Here is a 24,827-nt window from a genome sequence, read left to right as displayed (position 1 = left end):
TCTGAAGGTCATCTTCACTCTCTCTGCAATAAGTATGACATCATTTGCATAGCATACTATCGAGATAATTTCTTTACCCATTCTGTACTCTATAAATACTCAGGTTTTTTACTTATGCATGAATAATTGATGAATAATTTCTCATTCATGATGAGGTTAAACAGCAGCGGACTCAAAGAGTCTAATTGATGAATGCTTGGTTTGTATGTTATTTCTGCTGTATATGTTTTCGATAGTCTTGATATTATCGGATGGTATGTTTCGTTTACCTATATAACACTGCTATGGCAGTGAAGCCTGGGTCCTGAAAGAAACATCCAAAAACAAACTCGACACATTCGAAAGGAAAGTACTAGGATCTGTGAGGGAAAACGGAATCTTCAGAAATCGATACAACAACGAACTTTATCAACTTTATAAGAAAGCACCCCTGTCAGACTTCATTAGAATACAAAGATTGCAATGGGCTGGACATGTGATAAGAATGGGAGAGGATAGGCTACCAAAAAGAGCACTGAATGCTAGAATGCAGGGAAAGAGACCGGTTGGAAAGCCAAGAAAGCGCTGGGAAGACACAGTAAACAGCGACGCACAAGCCCATTTAGGAGTCCGTGTATGGAGAAGAGCAGCCACAGACAAGCAAGGGTGGAGGCAAAAAATAAAGGAAGCCAAAGGCTCAATTTGAGCTGTAGTGCCGCAGAAGAATGTAACAGGTGTATTACATCATTCAGCTCTACACAGTCGAATGTCTTTTGTAGATCTATGAAGCAGCAGTAAGCCGGGACGTTGTATTCTAGTGATTTTTCCATGACTTGCCTGACGACAAAAACTGCATCGTTACAGGATTGTCCGGATCTAAAGCCTTGTTCTTCATCTGCTAGATCTAGTTCGTTGGTGTTTTTGGTGGTTATGACCTTTTCGGTCAATTTCAGGTACTAAGCAGGTTTATTATTCCTCTGTAGTTTTTGGGTACCGTTTTATCACCCTTTTTACAGATTAAAATCGTTTTGGTAGTGCGTCAGCTGTTAGGTATTGTATGTCCCGAAAGAATTTTTTGTACTAATATCTTAGTTGTTCAGTTAATGTGTTTCCACCGTAGTTCATAGAATAACTTTATTCATAGAATAAACTGCTAGTTGTCATTGGTGAAACCGGCCATAAGTCGCTCTTTTCGGTATGCAGTACAATTTATATCGCGATGAATAAAAATAAAACAACCATTAAGCTTTTATTTGGGATACCTTACGAAAACATATGTACTACATTAGTTATAGATTTATATTTGTTGGGAAATATCTTCATGATGATACCTGTAAACAAAATATATTATTTTACTTTAAAGAAAAATAATCCAGCAAGAAAGAAGTATCAGCTAACTAGGAGTACCTACTAATGTACAGTTATGGAGATACAGAAGCGGAAGTTGCCCAACAAATAAACAAAGCCAACAGAATAAATAGCAGGATGTCTTAAGCACACTATCTGGCGTAACACACATCTACGTATAGAAACAAAGGCCAAGATTTATTGGACAGTAGTTAGTTAAAATCATTATGTGACAGACAACGTAGTACAGACCTCAGGCAAAGCTGTAATATAGAGCATGGGTTGGCAACCTTTGTCGGATGACGGGCCATGTTCAAAATAAAACCTTTTATGCGGGCCGCATATTCAAATATAACTTAAATAATCTTCTTCTTCTTCAGTCTGTTTGCATCCACTCCTGGACAAAGGCCTCCAATGAGTTCTTCACTTCTCTCTGTTTTGTATTATTTAGTGCCAGTTACTCCCCACTTGTGCTTTGATAGCGTCTAGCCATCGTTGTTGTGGTCTTCCACTACTAAGGCTTGCTCGTCTGGTCTCCGATATACAGGGTGTTTCATTAATAATTGTCCATATAGTAACTGGAGAAACCTTTGCACAAAATACGAAGATTTAACCTAAAACACTTAAATAAAATGTTGTTCCTTACTGAGTTACAGGGTGTTTTATCTAAAAATTTAAAAATTATTTTTGCTCAGCATTTTAAATCTATGCGACGTATCCTTTTCATACTTGGCAGGAAGTATAAGTACTGTACAAACTACTAAATTATGTTAAAAAACGTTTCTGGCTGTTACCAGAGGCGTACGACGGGGGAAAGTGAATGGTTGACCCTTTCCAAATTCTACGCCACTGCCGAAATTGCTATTTTAGTTCAATTTACTTTCTGTGAAAATAATATACTCTTCATTCGTAACGATAAAGTCATTAGTTTTCGAGATTTTTGAAGTTAAATATGAAACGACACGGTTATTTTGATTAATGTATTGTGTCGCTTCATTTTTAATTTCAAATATCTCGAAAACTAATAATTTTATCGTTACGAATTAAGAGTATATTATTTACATAAAAAGTATTGCAAAATCAAAAAATTACACTGAAATACCAATTTCGTCAGTGGCGTAGAATTTGGGAAGGGTCAACCAGTCTCTATCCCCTGTCGTACGCCTCTGGTAGAAGCTAGAAACGTTTATTTATCTTAATTTAGTAGGGTGTACAGTACCTAAACTTTCTGTCAAGTATGATAACAATACGCCAAATAGTTTTAAAGTACTGGGTACAAATAATTTTTAAATTTTAATCATATGAATCATATCATAAATTAATCAAAATAACTGTGCCGTTTCATATTTTACTTCAAATATCTCGAAAACTAATGACTTTATCGTTACCAATGAAGAGTATGTTATTTACGTAGAAAGTATTGGAAAATCTAAAAATGGCACTAAAATAGTAATTCCTCCAGTGGCGTAGAATTTGAGAAGGATCAACCATTCACCATCCCCTGTCGTACGACTCTGGCAGTAGCTAGAAACGTTTGTTTATCATAGTTTAGTAGGGTGTCTAGTAGTTGCACTTTCTGCCAAGTATGAAAAGGATGCGTCAAATAGTTTTAAAATTCTGAGCAAAAATAGTTTTTAAATTTTTAGATAAAACACCCTGTAACTCAGTAAGGAACGATATTTTATTTAAGTGTTTTAGGTTAAATCTTCGTATTTTGTGCTGAGGTTTCTCCAGTTACTATATGGACAATTATTAATGAAACACCCTGTATAATGTTTCTCGTCCACATTTCGTTGTTTTGGCATGTCACGATTGTCACGTGTCCTACCTAGTTTCATTTCATTTGCGCAATTCTTCCAATTACATCCTCCACCTTCGTCCTCCTTCATATGTCCTTATTTTCGTAATGTTTTTTCAGAGATACTCGTAACAAAGCTCATTCGATAGACCAGTGTTTTTCTTAATCTATACAGAGTGAGTTTTATGTATGTAACGCCTCAATTATCTCGGAAACGGCTTGCAAGATTTTTATAAATTTTGGTATGTTAAGGGTCTTGTGATACGGCCGATATTATGGTGGTATTTACATTGTTTTCGGATCTTCCGTTTTTCTGAAAATCTAATGAACTTTCTTATTTGAAATGGGACACCCTGTAAATTTTTTGCGTTTTGAAGTCCTTAAGAAATGCTGATTGTAATATTCCCTATACCTAAATGCCAAATTTCGTCGTTATTGCTATATTTATTTAACAAAAAATTTAAAACAAGTTATAAAAATTAATTTTCTCGGCCCGACGAGACATTATAGGCCTGGATCCCGCGTACCAAAAAAAGTTGATTAATAGCAAGCTGAAAATTAGTTAATAGCTTAACGGTGTCTAGTCGGACAAACTTTGATGTATGGGAACACTGGAACAGGGGAAGTTTTAATTGTGGAACAGGTTAAAAATTTGGAACGCCAGACTACGAAAACCTTCCATGTATTTTGTCGGACAGAATGTCCAATTGATTTGTTACCATTTCATTAAACTCTCATGCAAAAATCAGACGGGTGTTTCTCACCAACTGGCCATTTTAATGCATGGAACACGAAGAATATGTCAAATGACAGGAATCATGTTGGTTAGTAATAGCAGTTTAATTTTTGCATGAGAGTTTAATGAAAGGGTAACAAATCAATTGGATGTTCTGTCCGACAAAATACATGGGACGTTTTCGTAATCTGACGTTCCAAATTTTTATACTGTTCCACAATTAAAACTTCCCCTGTTTCAGTGTTCCCGTACATCAAAGTTTTTTCCGACTAGACACCGTTAAGCTATTAACAAATTTTCAGCTTGCTATTAATCAACTTTTTTTTGGTACGCGGGATCCAGGTCTATTATTTTAGGTTCTTTGGATCATTTTAAATAAAAAAGGTCCCTTGTAATTTTTCTCTAAAGTCGATCGTTTGTGAATAGTTATAAACAATTTTATACAGAAAAACGAAAAATGACGGTTATCAAGGCTCAAAATTCCAATTAAAAAATATTACTTTTGTAATTACAACCTAAATTCAAGTTCAAACCTTATTATACGCAGTTTGAGCTTATTTCATTTTAAAATATTGTTTTTAATTGTTAATGCAGCATGCGTTCTCTCATAAGCGATTCATTTAGTACTCTTCTTAAAAAATAATATTTTAGAATAAAACATGCCAAAAATTCTCATGGGGAGCTGATAGAAGAAGGCTTCAAATTTAATTTAGGCTCTTCGTGATTTCAAAAATAATGTTTTTTATTTATGTTTTCGAGCATTGAAAATAGTCAGTTTTCGTTGTTTTCAGTATTAAATTGTTTATAACTCAAAAACGTTCAAACGTACAAAAACGTTCGTTGTTTTCAGAATTAAATTGTTTATAACTTTAAAGAAGACATTTAAAGAACATTTTTTGTTAAATAAATGTAGCAATAACTCCGAAATTGTCGCATTTAGGTATATTATTTACATAAAAAATTATCAGTCTTTTTTAAGGAAAAATATACAGGGTGTCCTATTTGAAATAAGACAGTTCATTAGATTTTCAGAAAGACGAAAGATCTGACAACAATGTAAATACCGCCATAATATCGGCCGTATCACAAAATCTTTACACACCAAAATTTATAAAAATCATGCAAGCCGTTTCTAAGATAATTGAGGTGTTCCATACATAAAACTCACTCTGTATATTCATTTCTCATCTGTTTTAAGACATAATTTATAACTTCCTCGTTAGTAATTTTGGTAGTATGTATTTCAGATCCTACATTTAATATTTCCATACCGTGGTTTTCTGGTTTTGCTACGCTGAATGAGTAGGTATAATTCTGTATAAATAGTAATCTCCAACAAAATTTTTTATTATCTTATTTTTGTCGTTTTAGTGATTCCATTTTTATCTTTTATCTGGTGTATTTGTTGTTGGTCTTTACTACCTATTTAGAGTTTTTAACACTTTCAAACTCTTGTTTTTCTCTATAATATTTTCGATTTGGTCGGTGTTGTTGTCCCTGATGTCTTGTCTTATACTTTGTCTTATTGCCTTATTAAGTTTCTTATATTCTGGTGAATTTCGGTCTATGCAACTTCTGTCCTTAATCGTTTGATTCTGTCTTTCTGTCTTTAATTTTTTATTTTTCATAAATTTGTTGATTTTTCCTAAAATTGTATTAGTGCTTTAGCGGGCCGCACAGAAAGTTGCAAAGAGCCGCATGCGGCCCGCGGGTTGCCGACCCCTGATATAGAGAACATAAATGACTGGACTCTGAAAAGAAAAAACAATGGTATAGCCATATAAGCAGAATAGGACAAGGAATACTGGTAAAGATAGCACGATACAGACCACCAAACGGCCGAAGGAGTATAGGAAGGCCAAGGAAGAGATGGAGTGACAACCTGGATATCTGATGAGGAGCCATCCAAAGATGGAACAGGCGCGAACAGAAGAGGAAGAAAATTTTAAAATTCAATAAAGCAATCAACCAAAAACAAAAAAACCCTAAACAATGACGCTACCACAGCTACAATACTTTGCCTTTGGAATATAGCATTCCTACTTACCTTTCCCTGTTCCTACCAAAGGAACATGGAAAATGAGTGACTACTGAAAAAAATTATACCTAATGTTCCTGAACTCCAAATAGTCGTATAAAAAATATCAAATCCGACAAGAAGAGAAATTGAAATTGAAAAAGATATGAAAAATGAAAAAGCTCCTTGGGAGAGCGGCATTGTGGCAGAGAATTTAAAATATGGAGGACAGGTTTAACGAAACCAACTTCCTAAGTTAATAGTAGAAGTGTGGGACGTCAAAGAAATGTCTTAAGACTGGAGCCAGTCCATTATAATGCCTATATTGAATGCGCAAACTATAGAGGATTATCCTTGTTAAAGGTAAGAGACAAAGTGCTCGCCATACTAATCAAAAAAAGGCTAGAAATATATATGAGAAGAATCTAGGAGAGTGGACCAAGGAAGATTTCGCAAGGGAAGATCAACAACCGATCAGAGACATGGACTATGAACAAAACCATATAGAACAGACTGGAAGCATGGGAAAGAAAGATACTTCGCATAATGTTGGAACCAATGTAGAAATGTACCGATTGTATGCTAACCCTCCAATAACAAAAGTAGTGAAAAAACGTAGACTAGAACGGCTCGGACATTTAGAAATTAGAAAGAATGCAAGGACCTAGACAAGGCAAGAAAATTAGTTGGGAGAGTACCTACCTGAGGGCAAAAATAGAGGAAGTCCAAGCAAGACATGGAGAGATGTAGTGATGGAAGATGTCAGAGAGATGAGTATTAGAGATTGGAAGCTGACAGATAAGAACAGAAAACGATGGAAATTATCCGTCAAGCAAAGGCCTGTTAACCCTTTCAGCTCCGATTCATTATTTTCAACCTCAGCTCCTGTGCCGACAGAAACAATTTCGTTTGAATACTTATTTATGTTTGCTTGACGCGCTTACGCGTCAATAGTACTAATTTATAATCATATTTGGACGCGCGTACGCGTCACCGGAGCTGAAAGGATTAACGCTATACATACATACTTATGATGAGAGGCGAAAGATATACCATCTTGAGACTCATAATTCAAGGAAAAATAGAGACGCGTTTGGGAGCGTACAAGTATTACCTACGTAACGCAATTTTTGAAGATATTTGATCCCCCCTCCCCTGTAACGCACCGTAACGGTTTTCTGTACCCCTCCCCCTACCTAAACGTTACGTAACACTCAAGTGACCATTTGAACCTAAATGGAAAACGAGGTTGCGAAAAGTACCGGAAACTCGGTAAAAGAACTTTGTTATTATTTTAATCGCATTTGAGGTAATAATAAAAACTTACAATCATCATCCAGCCTCAAATGTCCACTGCTGAACATAGGCCTCCTCCCCTCGTTTCCAACCATGTCTATCCTGAGCCGCTCTCATCCAGTTTTTATTTAGCTTTCTTACGTCGTTATTCCATCTTGTAGGCGGTCGACCGACGCTTCTCTTGTCTTCTCTTGACCTCCATTCCAATAACCTTTTTGTTCATCGCCCATCTGTCATTCTGGCTATGTGTCCTGCCCATCTCCACTTCAACCTGGCTATCCTTTCGATGACGTCAGTCACCTTTGTTCTTCTCCTGATTTCTTCGTTTTTGATTTTGTCTTGCAGAGTTATTCCTAACATTGACCGCTCCATTCTTCTCTGCGTTACTATTAGTTTGGTAGCCGAGGCTTTAGTTAAGGTAAGTGTTTCTGATCCGTACGTCAAGACTGGAGGACGCACTGATCAAATACCTTTCTCTTTAGGCATGTGGGCAACTCACTTTTAAAAGTCTCTCTCAGTTTTCCAAACGCTGCCGACCCAAGAACGATTCTTCTATTCAGTTCATGTATCTGGTTATCCCTGCCAATCGTAATTTCATGTCCCATGACATGAAATATGTCCAAAACTTACAATCATATCTTTTATTACTAATTTTACATTTACATTTTCCCTACTTGGCCCCATCCTTACATACATTTTTGGCTTCATCCTTTATTGTTCTTCTCATGCATTCTTATATTTTATCTTTTTTAATAAAAGCTTAAAAGAAAATAACATATTTATTATTTAAACATTTTATTTTGATTATTAAAAACTTTTGTATAACGAATAATATACGATGTAGCCAGTAGTTTGGGAAAAATAGTGAAAAAAATGTGTAAAACTTTTTGTTCTTCAACGCCCTGTATCGTGAAACCGCATGCAGTTACAAAAATTATTTAGTAAGCAAACCCCAATTATTTTTCAATTTTTCACCTATCCTAAGTCGTGTTACCATTTTCTGAAACACCCTGTATATATAAGAAGGAATAAAATTATTGTATATATGGAACCCTGCAGATATGGAATAAAATTATTTCTGTCCTTGTTTTAAATAATTTTGAAAAACGCTGAGACCCGTAGATTTACATAATATATATAAAAATGTGTGCTTTTTAAACATAAATTTAAATATTTAAAAAGGGTAAACCCTGTAGTTGGCTGTATACTTTCGATAAAACAACGTGGAATGAAGTAAACACTTCTGTTGTATATACCTACATACAACAGAAGTGTTTACTTCATTCCACGTTGATAAATTTAAATGTACAGGGTGATTCATGCAAGCCTACCGTAGTCCATAAGCTTTATTTTTAATGGAACACCCTGTATATTTTTATATTTTTAAAAGCTGCTTAACAATCTGATTTCATCATCTTTCTGAATAATACATTTAAAATTATAATGTATGGAAACCACTTATGGAATAAAATTGCTTCTGTCATGTGTCATTATTTTAGAAAATTATAAAAACGCTAGGATAAGTCAACTTTTAAATTCAACTATGGACTATTTATTTAAACATAAATTTGAATATACAGGGTGATTCACTCAAGTCTAGCATAATCTCTTTAATTTTAATTTACACCCTGTATATTTTTGTTTTTAGAAGCTGCTTACCAACCTCGTCTCAAAAATGTGTATTATGTAGGGTCTATTATGAATACTGCAAGGTGAAATTTTGAAATTATGTATAATTTACGTCAAGATATTCACATAAAACTTTGAAATTAATAATTCAGCTATCACACTTTAAATAAGGGTATTATTTTTTTATATCTATCAATTTTCTAAACTAAGTATCAATATAGTGGGTTTTGTATTTAATGCTTTTTATTTAAAGACATTTTTAAATAATTTGAAAATTTGCGTATTTAAAACATTAATGAATACCTACTGCAGAAAACGATACTGCATGTTATGGACTTCAGAAAACATACATGATTTATGAACATGTAGTTCCCTCTGCAACCTCTTAATCCCATCTGTATCTTTTCATATTTTGTTGTGGAGAAAGTTCCAGCTAATTATAGCAAATACATTATGTTACTGTGCGTCATCTGGTTACAAATTTTAAGATTTTTTTTACTTGAATACTATTGTCATGTTGTCGGAACATGAGCGGAGCGTGAGGGTACAACATAATTCAATTCACGGGTCTATGTAAAACATAAAAGAAATTATGTAGTTTTTTTTTATTTAAGTTAAAAAAGAATGTTACGTAACGCGCTGTTCGAAACCCCCCCCCCCATGTAACACGCCGTAACGTTTTACAAGACCCCCTCCCCCCAAGGTGCGTTACGTTATACTTGAACGCCCCCTTTCCTGGTTGAGGAACCTGAGAGAATGGTTTGGTATCAGCTCAAGCCAACTGTTCAGAGCAGCTGCCTCGAAGATCAAAATAGCCATGATGATTGTCAACCTTCGTCGCGGAGATGGCACTTAAAGAAGAAGATACATACTTACCCTTGGCACTTTTTTTGTACTGGCAAATTTCATAAAACAAATGCATGTTGTCGTTGAGGATTCCGTCAAAGTATAATTTCTTCAGTTTGGGACACGTCAGTATCATCGAAAAAATTACGTGGTCTAGATTTTCTCTGTTATTCTTGAGATCTAAGTTTATCCTTTCTGAGAGTAAAAATACAAGTTAATCAATTAATCACAAAAAATCAGCAGATAATACATTGTTCCTTGATCAAAAGTAGATTTTTGTGAAGCAAAGAAATCAGATTGGAGAGAAGTGGAACAGGAAAATCAGTAGAGCAAAATCAGATAGAAAAAATACATACTTAGGTCGAGAACAACGAAGCTCTGACCTAGAAAACTATACTAAATGAAACGTAACACAAGTGCATGAAAAAGAAATAGCTGAAGCGAAGAGTAACTACGCTTATTTAAAATAAAAAACTTTATAATAGCCCCATAATTTCCAGATCTCTACAAAATAAAGTTAAACAACCAAAGAAGTTTGGATAGCAGAGACGTTCGCATAATTGTATTGGAATTAAACATCAGTTTTAGTAGACGATTTGGAATCACAGGTACTTAATATTAAAAGAGGAGTACAGCAGGGATGCCTCTTGTTGCCCCTGCTTTTTAACGTTTACTCCAAAAGAATTATCAGAAATGTATTTTCTGAAAAACAAGAAGGAATAATAATAATTATGAACGGTGAAGTCATCAATAACTTGTGATATGCGAACGTTCCTCATGTACTCCTAGCTTCTACTCAGGAAGATCTGCAGACATTACTTGACAGTGTCGTTGAGAACTGTAAGAAAGCATGTATGGATCTGAATACTATACGGAAAGCGAACATACTCGTAAAAAGTAAACAACAGAATATAAAAGCGTCTATATAGGTAAACAGTACCAAACTTGAGCAAGTTGATCCAATTGTTTACCTTAAATATCAGTTAACTTGTAATGCAGGAAATCGCGGTGAAATCAGATCCAGAATTGAGCAGGACAGAGCCGCTTTTAGAAAAATGTTCAAGGTATTATGTAACAGAGACCTAAAATTGACAATGTGAATCTGCTTACTTCGCTGCTACGTGTTCTCAGTCTTACTTTATGGTGCCGAGTCTTGCACTGTGAATAAAAGTAATCTAAAGAAAAGCCTTGAGGTTTTCGAAATGTGGTGCTATAGAAGAATTTTAAAAGTTTCTTGGGTGGAGAAGATTCGGAACTTCATAATACTAGAACGTCTCAGCTCAACAAGAAAGACTTCATGGTTGAAGAACTTGCAAGATTGGTATGATATTGATACAGGAATGCTATTTAGGGTAACAGTGAATACAATTAAGATATCTATGATGGTACCCAACGTTCTGAAAGAACATGGTACATATAGAAGAAGAAAGAAGGTACATAAAAGAACGAAAAATGGAAAATTGGGATAATAGTAAAATCGAAATTGATGGGAAAATAATAAAGCAGGAAGTAAGGTTTAGATATCTGGGAATAGATATATGTACGAATAGCACGAGATAAGTCACTAAATGGACGACGAAGTGTTGGCAGACCAAGAAAAAATGGAGCAATACTTGAAGGCTAATATTGAAGAAGAAACAGGCTTTAAAGCCTACATACAAGAAGGAAGAAGAAGAAGAAGAAGAAGAAGGGATGATAATTTACATACATACCTAGTGTATCGTGATAATTACGTGTCAATCGTAAAAGAGTGGCTTCAAAGTTTCTGCTGACTTTGTGGTTCAACTTGTTGTTGCTTATCAGAGTGAAATAATTCAAGGGTATTGCCTTCATCAGGAATATGAATTTGATTTGCTCGTAATGGCATATATTTTCTGTAAGAAGAATAAAACAATTTTAGAAATTGTATAAGAAATATGAATTTGTTCTATAGAGACAGACAAATACTATAGATGATTAATTAAATATAGCATTGGTTAAAATTTTTTGAAATTGTCACCCTTGTTGCAAAATAGCAATAATTGCGAATAAACCATAAAAAACAAGTATTCGCATTTTACGTTTTTTAACAATTAATGCTACACTTAGGACCTTCATATTTCACCCAGAAAAACTTCATGATATAATAAAGCAATACTGTAAATTTCATTGAGATCGGTTTAATAGATTTTGCAAAAGGAATTTTGCAATCCATTTTTTCTAAATGTTGCAGGACTGAAAATAAAGCAGACAGTAAGTTAAAAATTTTTACATATAGAAGAATACTATACCTTTCATTCGCAATTTGCAAAATTAAAATCGGTTAACTATCACGGCATCAGGAATTATTTTTAAATAAACATTAATTTTTGGTGCTACGCTCAGGACAGCGGATACGTTTGCTCTGATTGGGCATTCCAATGACCTTCGATAATGATTGATAAATTTTAATTTTTAGTACATTTCGATATAAATAAATAAATTTGTTTATTGCAAAATAAAAACGCATACTCTGTCCTTTAAAAAAATACTTTTTTTAGCAAAAACTTTCTATGTTCATATATTTTAACATAGAGAATAAAAGTTTATTATTTTTAAAAAATTGTTTAAACAATATTTCACAAACAATAATCAAATTAGTTTGATTTTTGTGGAATTAAAATATTAAAATACAACAAAATATAGAGTAAGAAAATAGGTAATATATTAGATAAACATTGGTAGCCGCAATATTCGATAATGTTTGACAGATCATTGGAATGCCCAATCAGAGCAAACGTGTCCGCTGTCCTGCGCGTGGCACCCAAAATTAGTGTTTATTTAAAAAAATTCCTGACACCGCTGTAGTTAACCGATTTTAATTTTGCGAATTACAAATGAAAGGTAAAGTATTCTTCTATATATGTACAAAAAAAAATTCAACTTGCTGTGTGCTTTAGTTTCAGTCCTGCAACATTTTGAAAAAATGCATTTTTTTGGCGAAAGCTGGATTGCAAAATCTATTGAATCGATCTTAACGAAATTTACAGTATTGTTTTATTATGTCATAAAGTTTTTCTGGGTGAAATATGAAGGTAGTAAGGGTAGCAGAAATGGTTGAAAAACGTAAAATGCGAACACTTGTTCTTTTATGGTTTTTTGCTATTTTGCAACAAGGGTGACAATGTTTAAACTTTTTAACTAATCCTATACTGTAGGAAATTTATTTGCGCAACTTTTATGTATGTGCAACTTTTCTCGGAAATGAATACTTTTAAAGTTATAATCAAAAAACGAAGAAAAAAATCGAACTTTTCCTTCATTTTTTGACATTTTGATTATTTAAACAATGTTCCGGACCTTTTTGAGTGGGAGGATAACTCAATTATTATTATATGAGTTAATTCCAAGCAATTTCTGCAAAAACATATGAGTCACCTCTCAACGTCCATCTCAAAACAGATGCGCCCTGGACTATAAAGGATGTTCTTTCTGAAAGCACAGTATATTGCTAAAGAATCAGTAGGGTCACTCCTCAAAAATCCTTTGTTCTCTATGTTCCAGTTTGGCGACAATACCAAACTGGAAAGTCACCAAATTCATAAAAAATTTAAGTCCTTCGCGCAGATGAATGACAGCTAAGGTCATCCTACGTTTGCCGTGATTAGTCGTTACCGTTGCGCATTTGTCGTGATTGGTCGTTATTGTCGCGCAGTCAAAATTTTGTTTCAGGAGTGGATTATAAAATTCATCATCATTATGCGACCTTTTCCGTCCACTGCTGGACATAGGTCTCTCCCATTCTTCGCCACTCTCCACGGTTCTGTGCGTCTTTTTGCCATTTCTTGGACATTCGTTTAATGTCGTCCATCCAGCGTGTTGGTGACCGTCCTCTGCTGCGTTTGTCTTCTCTTGGGCGCCAGTTAATTAGTTTTCTGGATCCATCTTGAGTCTTTTAGTCTCGCTAGCAGACCGTGCCTAATTCCATTTCTGCTTGGCTATACGTTCGACGACATCAGTGATACCTTTTCTTTTTCTTAAGTCTTGGTTCCTTATTTTGTCTTTTTTTGTCACGCCGAGAATCGATCTTTCCATGCGCCTTTGTGCCATTCGCATTTTTAGTGCTGTTGTTTTTGTGAGTTTGAAAGTTTCTGGTCCGTATGTCATAATAGGAAGAAGGCATTGGTCAAATGTCTTCCGTTTCATAGCTATCGGTATGTTGCTCTTAAAGATGTCTCTTAATGAACCATGCGCCGTCCAAGCAAGTGTTATTCGTCGTTGAAATTCACAGGTCTGATTATCTTTGCTTATTCTGATTTCATGACCGAGATATATGTACTTTTCTCTCAATTCTACCACTTGATTCTGGATGGTTAGGTGTTCGCTGGGAACTAAATTTATCATAAATTTGGTCTTACTGAGGTTCATTTTTAGACCTATTGTTGAAGATGCGCTTTCTAATTCTTGTAGCATTTGTTGTGCTTCACCCAGATCTTCGATAATAAGTACTATATCGTCGGCAAAACGCAGATGATTCAGATTTTCCCCATTCTCTATTTTCCCACTTAAGCATTTTAAAGGCGTATTCGAGGATCGTTATAAATAATTTAGGTGAGAGAGTGTCGCCCTGTGTCACACCTCTCAAAATTGAATCCGTCAAAATTCGAGAAAAAGCTAACTGATTCTTTAGCATTAAACTTTGGTTAAAGGTACTGTACGCTCAGGATAGCAATAGACGTGAGTTGCGCGCAAACAGAAGGAGGGATGCATAATTCATTTGTAGATTAAATTACAAGGTTGCCACGGTTCCTAAAAATATTGACTGACCGAATGAGTGAATTTTAACACTGAGTGTATTATTCCACGAGCTTGAGCATTCAAAATGTTTCGCTTCAATGTATGCTGTTGATCCAATTTTAGATTAAATGAAGGATTACAAGATTCAAAATCACTATTACGTCGCGAATCGCTTCTTTAGTGAAACTATCCACTTACACAGCTAAGCGGTTCTCGATCGACTCAACGCTCTGTGCCTTAATTTGAAATCTAATAGCGCGCACAGTTGTTCACGTCTATTCGTATTCTGGTTCACTTGTACAAAATCTAATCTTATTTACTAAACCGCAAAGAGTTTTGTCTGTCTCTATAGAATTAAATATAGCATTGGTTATAGTATAGGATTAGTTAAAAAGTTTAAACATTGTCACCCTTGTTGCAAAATAGCAAAAAACCATAAAAGAACAAGTGTTCGCATTTTACGTTTTTCAACCATTTCTGCTACCCTTACTACCTTCATATTTCACCCAGAAAAACTTTATAACATAATAAAACAATACTGTAAATTTCGTTAAGATCGATTCAATAGATTTTGCAATCCAGCTTTCGCCAAAAAAATGCATTTTTTCAAAATGTTGCAGGACTGAAACTAATAGCCACTTTACACCATGCAACTAATTGCGCAATTAATTGCACAATTTCTTGCAGCAATAGAAATTGCATCGTGTCATACGCGAATTGCACAGAAAAGCTGCAACTCCTTGCTGCAAGAATAAGTTGCAGCTAAATAGAACATGTCCTATTTTTCATGCAATTTTTTCTGCAATTTGGTTATATTTTTAGTAACTTTTAAGGCTACACTGTTTGTTTTTACTTTTCTGCTGTCAACAAATAAAAGATTTTGATGACATTGAACTTCTGTCATCTTAAATTTCAAACCAAACAATTTATTAACAAAACTAGAGGAACTTTTTACCAATTTCACGCTTCACAGATAATATTATTCAGGTGAATAACTTTAATTATGCAACATAGGGATTAAAAAAAACTATTTTATTTCTTACAACTTGTTTCCTTTTGTAAATGAATAATATGTATTACATACTTGGATTAGGTATTAATTGATTTTGTTATACTTAATACATAATATTATAATTTTCTCAAATTATAATCTAACATCTTTAATCTAATATCTGATAATTCTACTCAAAAAATTACATTTAATTTGTAAAAACAAACATAACCTAAAATTTATGCTATTTTGTCAAAGTTTCTGTCTATTTCATGTTAGTTTATGCAATTGTTTGCACCGTGTAATCACTTTATTGCAGAAAGTTAGTTGCAACTTATTGCACAAGTTCTTGCGCAAGAAATTGTGCAATTAATTGCGCAATTACTTGCATGGTGTAAAGTGGCTATAAAGCACACAGCAAGTTGAATTTTTTTTTGTACATATATAGAAGAATACGTTACCTTTCATTTGTAATTCGCAAAATTAAAATCGGTTAACTACAGCGGTGTCAGGAATTTTTTTAAATAAACACTAATTTTGGGTGCCACGCGCAGGACAGCGGACACGTTTGCTCTGATTGGGCATTCCAATGATCTGTCAAACATTATCGAATATTGCGGCTACCAATGTTTATCTAATATATTACCTATTTTCTTACTCTATATTTTGTACTATTTTAATATTTTAATTCCACAAAAATCAAACTAATTTGATTATTGTTTGTGAAATATTGTTTAAACAATTTTTTAAAAATAATAAACTTTTATTCTCTATGTTAAAATATATGAACATAGAAAGTTTTTGCTAAAAAAAGTATTATTTTAAAGGACAGAGTATGCGTTTTTATTTTGCAATAAACAAATTTATTTATTTATATCGAAATGTACTAAAAATTAAAATTTATCAATCATTATCGAAGGTCATTGGAATGCCCAATCAGAGCAAACGTATCCGCTGTCCTGAGCGTAGCACCAAAAATTAATGTTTATTTAAAAATAATTCCTGATGCCGTGATAGTTAACCGATTTTAATTTTGCAAATTGCGAATGAAAGGTATAGTATTCTTCTATATGTACAAATTTTTAACTTACTGTCTGCTTTATTTTCAGTCCTGCAACATTTAGAAAAAATGGATTGCAAAATTCCTTTTGCAAAATCTATTAAACCGATCTCAATGAAATTTACAGTATTGCTTTATTATATCATGAAGTTTTTCTGGGTGAAATATGAAGGTCCTAAGTGTAGCATTAATTGTTAAAAAACGTAAAATGCGAATACTTGTTTTTTATGGTTTATTCGCAATTATTGCTATTTTGCAACAAGGGTGACAATTTCAAAAAATTTTAACCAATGCTATATTTAATTAATCAACTTTTACGCCAGTGCAAATTTTCTCGGAAATGAATACTTTTACAGTTATTTATAATCAAAAAAACGAAGAAAAAATCGAATTTTTCCTTCATTTTTTGTCATTTTGATTATTTAAACAATGCTTCGGACCTTTCTGACTGGGAGGATAACTCAATTATTATTATATGAGTTATTTCCAAGCAATTTCTGCAAAAAATTTGTGCAAATGTACTAATAGTTCAGAGAAATAAGGAAAAAAAATAGCCTGTTGGTGACACAACGCCCTCCAGGGCGAAACCAAATTTTTTGAGTAGTGTGGACATCTATAATAATCACCTATATGTTTCCTGCAGCCGATTTTGATGATATACATAGTTATAAACAATTGAAGATAAAAAACGCTAACTTTTCGCTTTTTTCGTTTATTGCCAAATGGTTAAGCATTTTAAACAAATTTGGAAGTAAGAAACTCATAAACCATATAAAAAACTTCAATATGGCTCCCGCTGAATATGTCTATCCTTATTGGTTGCTTAGAAAATTGCAAAATAATTCATAAATTTTGAGTTTTTATAAATATTCATAACTTATGTAAAAATGAACTTAGAATCTTCTTATTACACGGATTGCTGATACTTCTGGTGCTTAAATTATACACTAAATTTCATAATAATTGGTCAAATAGTTTAAAAGTTATTTAATTTGTTTATCCCAAATTAATTTTTTTTGTAACACTATAAGTCAGAAAATGATGAAGTTACAATAATACTTTGGATAGTTTATGAAAGAAGAAGATTTATACTAATAACTTAATTAAAAAAGAATGACAAAAAATAATTCTAAGTATCGCAAAATTATATTGCAAGAACATGTCGATTTTTTGCTTATAAACAATTAGAATAACTTTTTAACCATTACCCGTAGAAAAACTATTTTTTCACATTTAGAAAGACTAAATTTTTATACAAATTTAAAAAAAGAAAAAATTGTCCTAGGACAATTAGGGACGAAGTTGCCGCCCCCCATTTTTTAATTCACAGCAGCTTTCTTTATAACAATTACGAAATCAAATCAGTCACATTGGAAAGAACATACTTCAGAGTTTTAATGTACCAAATATAAAAAATATATACTTTCAAACAAATCGTCCACAAAGCTTCAAAACGTGACCCTTAAAATCGGCCGGTCTCGAAACTTGGGAGATCGATGAGAAGGGGGAAGGAAATGTTAGCTGTATCTCTTGTTCTCGCCTATGAATTTCGACGTTTCTTTTTTTAATTTGTATGTACTTTTTGCGTACAGAACGAGTATGCATTATTTAAATAAATTAATTGTTATATACACCATCAAATTTGTTTAAACAATTTTTTTTCAATTTTTTTTAAATAAAATTTGAAGTAATTTTAATCACAAAACATACATATTTATGAAAAATATAATAATACATAGTTTTTATTAAACTTAGTAATAATTTAAAGTATGAAAAAACAAATTATCCCATTCGATGCTTTCTAAAAATAGTATTGGTCTATGGAAATCAGAAAATCTCAAATAAACTAGGTTTTATTTTTTTAGTAAACATGCTATTAGATGAATGAAAAACTGAAGTTACAGAACCACCAAAAAAGAGATAAACGTAATTGATTGGGGTTGGAAATTAAGCTAAGAACCGTTAGTGCCGATCCGATCCACAGATCTCCTTTATATCAGATATTTTATTAAAATAAACTATCTGCTCTTGCAAAACTGGTTGCACCGAGTACTCGTTAGTACAGAGTTTAGAATAAGTTTAGAAGTTTATGGACTTCGATTATCAAAACCTCAATCTTTCTCTATTATCTATTTTGGAGTTTCTTTTTTTAATCTGTATGTACTCTTTGCGTACGTTACGGATATGTTTTTTGTTAATAAAGTGGTTATTTAATTAACTATGTAAATTGTGTAAACAATTTTTGGAAATTCTTTTACGATATTTTTGGGATGACTTTGTTGGCAATTATAGGAGTGGATCATATGCACTTGACTTTACAAAAACTTATAATAAATGGGTAACTGATAATTGTTACGTTTTTCATAAAAATACAAGTATTCCTAGATAAACCTCCTTTAATTTTATTTTAATAGTCTTGCTATCATACCAAAATGTATGAAATATCTTAATTTTTGTTTTTTTGCAATCTTAAAATTATAACTTTCAATGTTGTAAGATACAATTATTACAATATTGTAGAAAAATTCTGAAAATAATTTTGTTCTTTTTATCCTCTCTCTAATTTTGTTACATTTCATTTTTCGTTTATCTAGTAGTATGTTTATCAAGAAATAAATCCTAGTTTATTTGAGATTTTTTATTTTTAAATTAATATTATAAGCCAATTTTAGATTTAGGAATAATTGAATAGGATTAGTAATATAATAATTACAGGGTGTAACAAATTTAATCGCATATTCTGTGACCAAAAATAGTTCGATTAAACCTAACTTACCTTAGTATAAATATGCACATAAAAAAAGTTACAGCCCTTTGAATTTACAAAATGAAAATCGATTTTGTCCAATATATAGAAGAGATTTTTTATTGAAAATAGACATGTGGTATTTTTTATGGCAGGAGCATCTTACAAAAAAATTATAGTAAAATTTTGACACCCCATAAAATTGTATGGGGGTTTTGTTCCTTTAAACTCCCCCAAACTTTTGTGTTCGTTCCAATTAAATTATTAATGTAGTACTATTAGTTAAACACAATGTTTTTAAAATTTTTTGCCTCTTAGTGCTTTTTCGAAAAGTCAGTTTTTATTGAGATATTTTAAATATTCGTCAAATCCACCACATATTTGTATATATGGTTAAGTACGATTATGAAGACTTGGTAATCGTATGAAAATTTATTATTTATAATTTACATTTTTAGGCATATTTTGAACCATATTAAAAAAGAAGCCACATCTTGATAAAAGGTGCCTTATCGAAAAAATACTAAGAGACAAAAAATTTTAGAAACATTGTGTTTAACTAATGGTACCGCAGTAATAGTTCAATTGGAACGTACACAAACATTTGAGGGGTGTAAAGGAACAAACCCCCATAAAATTTTTATGTAAACATATTAAAAAAGAAGCCGCAACTCGATAAAAACTGCCTTAGCGAAAAAATACTAAGAGGCAAAAAAGTTTTAAAAACAGTGAGTTTAACTAATGGTACCACAATAATAATTTAATTGGGTTGAACACAAAATTTTGGGGGGTTTAAGGGAACAAAACCCCCATAAAATTTTTATGGGATGCAAAAATTTCACTATAATTTTTCTTTAAGATGTTCCTGTCATAAGAACGATACATGTCCATTTTCAATAAAAAATCTCTAATAGTTTTCGATATATTGGAAAAATCGATTTTCATTTTGTAACTTCAAAGGGCTATAACTTTTTTATGTGCACATTTGTATTAAGGTAAGTTAGGGCCAATCGATCTATTTTTGGTCCCAGAATATGTGATTTAATTTATGACCTGTATTTTTGTTACGCCCTGTATAACTAATATGTACGTTTTACAATAAAAGTTACATCAAATATTATTAAAAAAATTGAAAATAAATTGTTTAAACAAATTTGGTGTTGTATATAACAATTAGTTTATTTAAATAACGCATATTCGTAATGTACGTAAAAAGTACATACAAATTAAAAAAAGAAACAACGAAATAAATAATCGAGAACCAGAGATACAGTTAACAGCTCCTTCCCCCCTCTCATCGCTATCCCAAGTATCAACGCCGGCCGATTTCAAGGGCCACACTTTTAAGCTTTGTGGACGATTTCCTTGAAAGCAAATCTTTTGTATACTTGGTATGTTAAAACTTTGAAGTATGTTCTTTCAAATGCGGCTAATTTTATTTCTTAATTGTTATAAACAAAGCTGCCGTGAATTAAAAAAAGAAGGGGGCTAACTTCGTCCCTAATTATCGTAGGACAATTGTTTTTTTTTCTAAATGTGTATAAAAATTTAGTCTTTCTAAATATGGAAAAATAATTTTTCTACGGGTAACAGTTAAAAAGTTATTCTAATTGTTTATAAGCAAAAAATCGACATGATCTTGCAAAATAATTTTACGCTATTTATAATTATTTTTTGTCATTTTTTTTTTAAATTAAGTTAATAGCATAAATCTTCTTCTTTCATAAACTGTCCGAAGTATTACTGTAACCTAATCCTTTTCTGACTTATAGTGTTGCAAAAAAAATTAATTTGGGATAAACAAATTAAATAACTTTTAAACTATTTGACCAATTGCTTTGAAATATAGAATATAATTTAAGCACCAGAAGTCTCAGCATTTCGTGTAATAAGAAAGTTTTAACTTAATTTTTACATAAGTTATGAACATTTATAAAATCTCAAAATTTATGATTTATTTTGCAATTTTCTAAGCAACAAATAAGGATAGACATATGCAGTGAACGCCATATTGAAGTTTTTTATATGGTTTATCAGTTTCCTATTCTCAAATTTGTTTAAAATGCTTCACTTTTTATTAATAGACGAAAAAAGCGAAAATTTAGCGTTTTTTGATCTTCATTTGTTTATAGCTATGTATATCATCAAAATCGGCTGCAGGAAACATAAAGGTTATTGATATAGATGTCCATACTACTCAAAAAATTTGGTTTCGGCCTGGAGGGGGATGTGTCACGAGAAAAATCTTATTTCTCTGGACTATAATATTTTTACAGATGCGCCCTGGTCTATTGATGAGAGTCATGTAACGGAAAACATATAGTAACTAAAATGTAGTAGGTACTTTTATTTACCAAATTAATATCTTACTTATTTTTATTGAGACCTTAATGTCGGGACAAGATTTCCTCAATCCCTTCCACTGTTTCTCAGGTATTATTATACTATGCAGATCAATTTCATCAACGTAGATTTCCAAAAACGTCAGCTTTTCATTGCAGTTTTCCGTAATGACATCCATTACCCTGGGCCTCGACAAAATGAAGTAATCCAACTTTAGTTCCATCAGGTTCCAGAATTGCTCCAGGAAAACGACGAACTCTAGCGTGGCGAAAGCTGTATTGAAGTTATAATAGTTGTTGTGGATCTCCAAAGAGGTGACGGAGAATTTGGAACCAAGACAAGATTCCAAGACTCTAATGCATTCAGTTCTTGGTAGGTTGATGTTATGAAATATCAGTTTTTTCAGATTTGATTGGGTTCTATAAATTACAAAAATATAAAATGTTAAAAGCCATGGAATAATATTTTGCAAAAATTGCAAGCAGATACTAAAATACGGGACTACTAACTGGGTTAACGCATAATTAATGTGGCACAGTTATACTGAAAAATAACGAGAAATGACAGAAACAGTAGAAGAATGGGGAAAATCTATGTAGAAATGGTAAAAAAGATAAACAGACACATGATGGAATAAGGAGGTAAAAATCGAAATAAAAGAACAGAAGAAATTGTGGAAAGAATATTTATATGATAAAACGCAACCAAAATAAGAAGCAACAAGAAACGGAAGGCTCGAAACAGAAGTGGAAGATCAAGTGAATAGAGCAAACAGAGCCGTAGGTTGCATGAATGACACAATATGGAGAAATAAAAATATCGGATAAGAAGTGAAAGGCAGAATTTACAAAACACTCATCAGACCAATAATGACATATGCGGCAAAAACACGACCCGACACAGAGAGGACAAAAAGATTGCTCGAAACAGCGGAGATGAAAACCCTTCGAAAAATAGATGGTAAGACTCTATGGGACAGAGCTAGAAGTACAGATATACGACGGAGATGCAAGGTGACAACAATAATAACTTGGTAAGAACCAGAAGAATAGAATGGAATGACCACATAAGCCAAATGACAACCAATAGAGTAGTAAAGACAGCGAGAGACGGTTCCTCAATAGGAAGAGGATCAGTGGGAAGACAACGAAAACGATGAAACGACAACTTACTAGAGGCACATTGAAAAAACAGACAAAGTCATGTCTATACAAGAAGAAGGAGAAGAAGAAAAACCTACGAAGCAATAAATAAATACAACTAGAAAAAATAATGACCAAACACGGAACAATGATAAAACGGTGATAGGAATAAAATGGAAAGATAAAGAGAACATTTCGAACAACTGTTGAATGGGGAGCAAGGAAAAGCCAAGGGAAATGAAAACAACGCAATTAGCGGATCGAAGGAAAACATGGAGGAAACAGATGCTATGTAGGAAGAAGAACTAGAGGAAGCAATAGGAAAGTGAAAGACTGGGAAAGCTCATGGGACGAAGTTAGTCCAGAGATGTTGAAATATACATCACCCTGTATAAAAAAGACAAAGAAATTCAGCATGGGAAGACCTCAAAAAAGATGAGTGGATGACATAAAAGCAGTGGCAGGCAAAAACTGCCACAGGATTAGGTTGGCGCAAGATATTATAGAAAGGAGAGACCTACATTCATCAGTGAATGGAAAATGGTTGATGAAGAAGAAGAGAAGACATACGGATGTGAATTTTGGACCCAATGACAAGCGGAAAGAAGAAAGATAGATGCCACTGAAATGTTCTGTTAGTGAAGAATGTTGCGAATTCCGTTGACTGACCACAGGACAAATAATTCAATTTTAAAGGTCAGGTACCACTACACTCCATCCAGGGTATCAGGACTAAAGAGAAAGACCTCTTTATCATTCATCTATATTATTGTACAGCGTGGAAGCATGGACAATCAAAATAGAGTTTAAAACATCCTATTTTATTGATGGTCAAGTGAAAATATACTTACTTTAAAAATCTGCTGATGTGAAAAATGATCTTTTTGAACGCATATATATCATGCCACTCAAAAAACTTGAAGCAACTCAGCTGGATGTTATTCTCGTATAGAACACAAATAAAATGGATAACCCTTTTGGATAGATCATGCACTTTGAGAGGTAGCCATCTATTTTGGACCAAAGGTCTATTCCAGCCTATTTCAAGAGTCCTGATATATTTGCAGTATTCTCTGACGAGCAGTGTAGTGCTTGGTTCCAGGAAGTCACGGTCCACGTGGAGGACGATTTTTTTCCACAAATATCTTCTGCTCAGAGCGTTGTGCCATTTCTGGCAAACTACTGAGCAGGCTAGCCGGTCTGGTCTGGATAGGTATTGGAAGATTTCAGATACTATTTCTACGGGAATAGCAACTTGCCATACACTATCCATAATCTAATGCAGCGACCATTGTAATATATCCCAATATCTTTAGCTAAAATTTACCAAAGAAAAAATATTTCCAAAACTTCAATATACGTCAAGTCTAAATTTTCATTAAATGACAAATATACCATAAATATAACCATGGTGAAAATGAACAAATAGTTCATATGTTACATTTCTTAGGCCTTTAGTGCATTGTTTAGAGGACGCAATTTGATATGTTATAATTTCTAAAGCAGTAAAATCACTCTACAAGAATAACAAAGTAGCTATCAAAACGGGCAATATAATAAGCAGCCTATTTAGGACGACAAAGGGACTACTACAGGGTTGCTCCACATCCCCTACACTGTTCAAAATATTCCTAGAAAAAAACCCTGAAACCTCTTTAAGTTTTGTTGACGACCAAATAGTGATCGCACAGTGAGAAAACTGGAACAGGAATATACAAAGAATGGGATGGAAATAAACCTAAAGAAAACTGAATACCTAACAACGGAGAATACAGAAAAAAAAGACCTGGAAATAGACGAACGTAAACAAATCGGACGAACAGACAAGTACAAGTATTTAGGTTTCATAAGATATAAAAAAATAGACCAGGACAAACAAGAGACTGCATACGAAATTTGAACCCGGTATTGTGAGATAAGAACATTAGCATAAAAACAAAAAGAAGAATATATAATACCACAGCAAGAATATCCTCACTTAGGGCCGGTTTTTCAGTGCTGGGTTAACCTATTTATTTTTTGGTCACCGAAATATTCATGTTTAATCAGTTTTTCAGTACTAGGTTAGAGCTTAAACTCGTTTAACTTAACCACGATTTTAACCGATCCTCGTTAGATGGTTTAACTCCGAATTTTGCGGTT

General features: G+C 33.0%; 1 protein-coding gene across 1 annotated transcript; it reads right to left on the bottom strand.

The window, feature by feature from the left end:
- Positions 1-1,215: 1,215 nt before the first annotated feature.
- On the bottom strand, positions 1,216-24,070 carry LOC114325083 (uncharacterized). Its single transcript, XM_028273013.2, has 5 exons — positions 23,537-24,070; positions 21,571-21,962; positions 11,361-11,522; positions 9,679-9,843; positions 1,216-1,310 (listed from the first exon to the last, which is right to left on the bottom strand). The coding sequence occupies exons 1-5, from the start codon at positions 23,956-23,958 to the stop codon at positions 1,243-1,245; spliced, it is 1,209 nt and encodes a 402-aa protein (XP_028128814.1). The 5' UTR covers positions 23,959-24,070; the 3' UTR covers positions 1,216-1,242.
- Positions 24,071-24,827: the final 757 nt, after the last annotated feature.

Source organism: Diabrotica virgifera, chromosome 9, assembly GCF_917563875.1.
Source record: "Diabrotica virgifera virgifera chromosome 9, PGI_DIABVI_V3a".
In the NCBI taxonomy this organism is placed as follows: domain Eukaryota; kingdom Metazoa; phylum Arthropoda; class Insecta; order Coleoptera; family Chrysomelidae; genus Diabrotica; species Diabrotica virgifera.
This window is presented reverse-complemented; position numbering and strand designations above follow the sequence as displayed.

Bases quoted from the DNA above. Each gene is read 5' to 3' on its own strand.
- LOC114325083 (XM_028273013.2), bottom strand. From the start codon at position 23,958: ATGGATAGTGTATGGCAAGTTGCTATTCCCGTAGAAATAGTATCTGAA. The intron at 21,963-23,536 runs GTAAGTATATTT...TGTAATTTATAG, and splicing joins CACATCAGCAGATTTTTAAA to AACCCAATCAAATCTGAAAA. The intron at 1,311-9,678 runs GTAAGTATGTAT...TTTTGTTTACAG, and splicing joins GTACAAAAAAAGTGCCAAGG to GTATCATCATGAAGATATTT.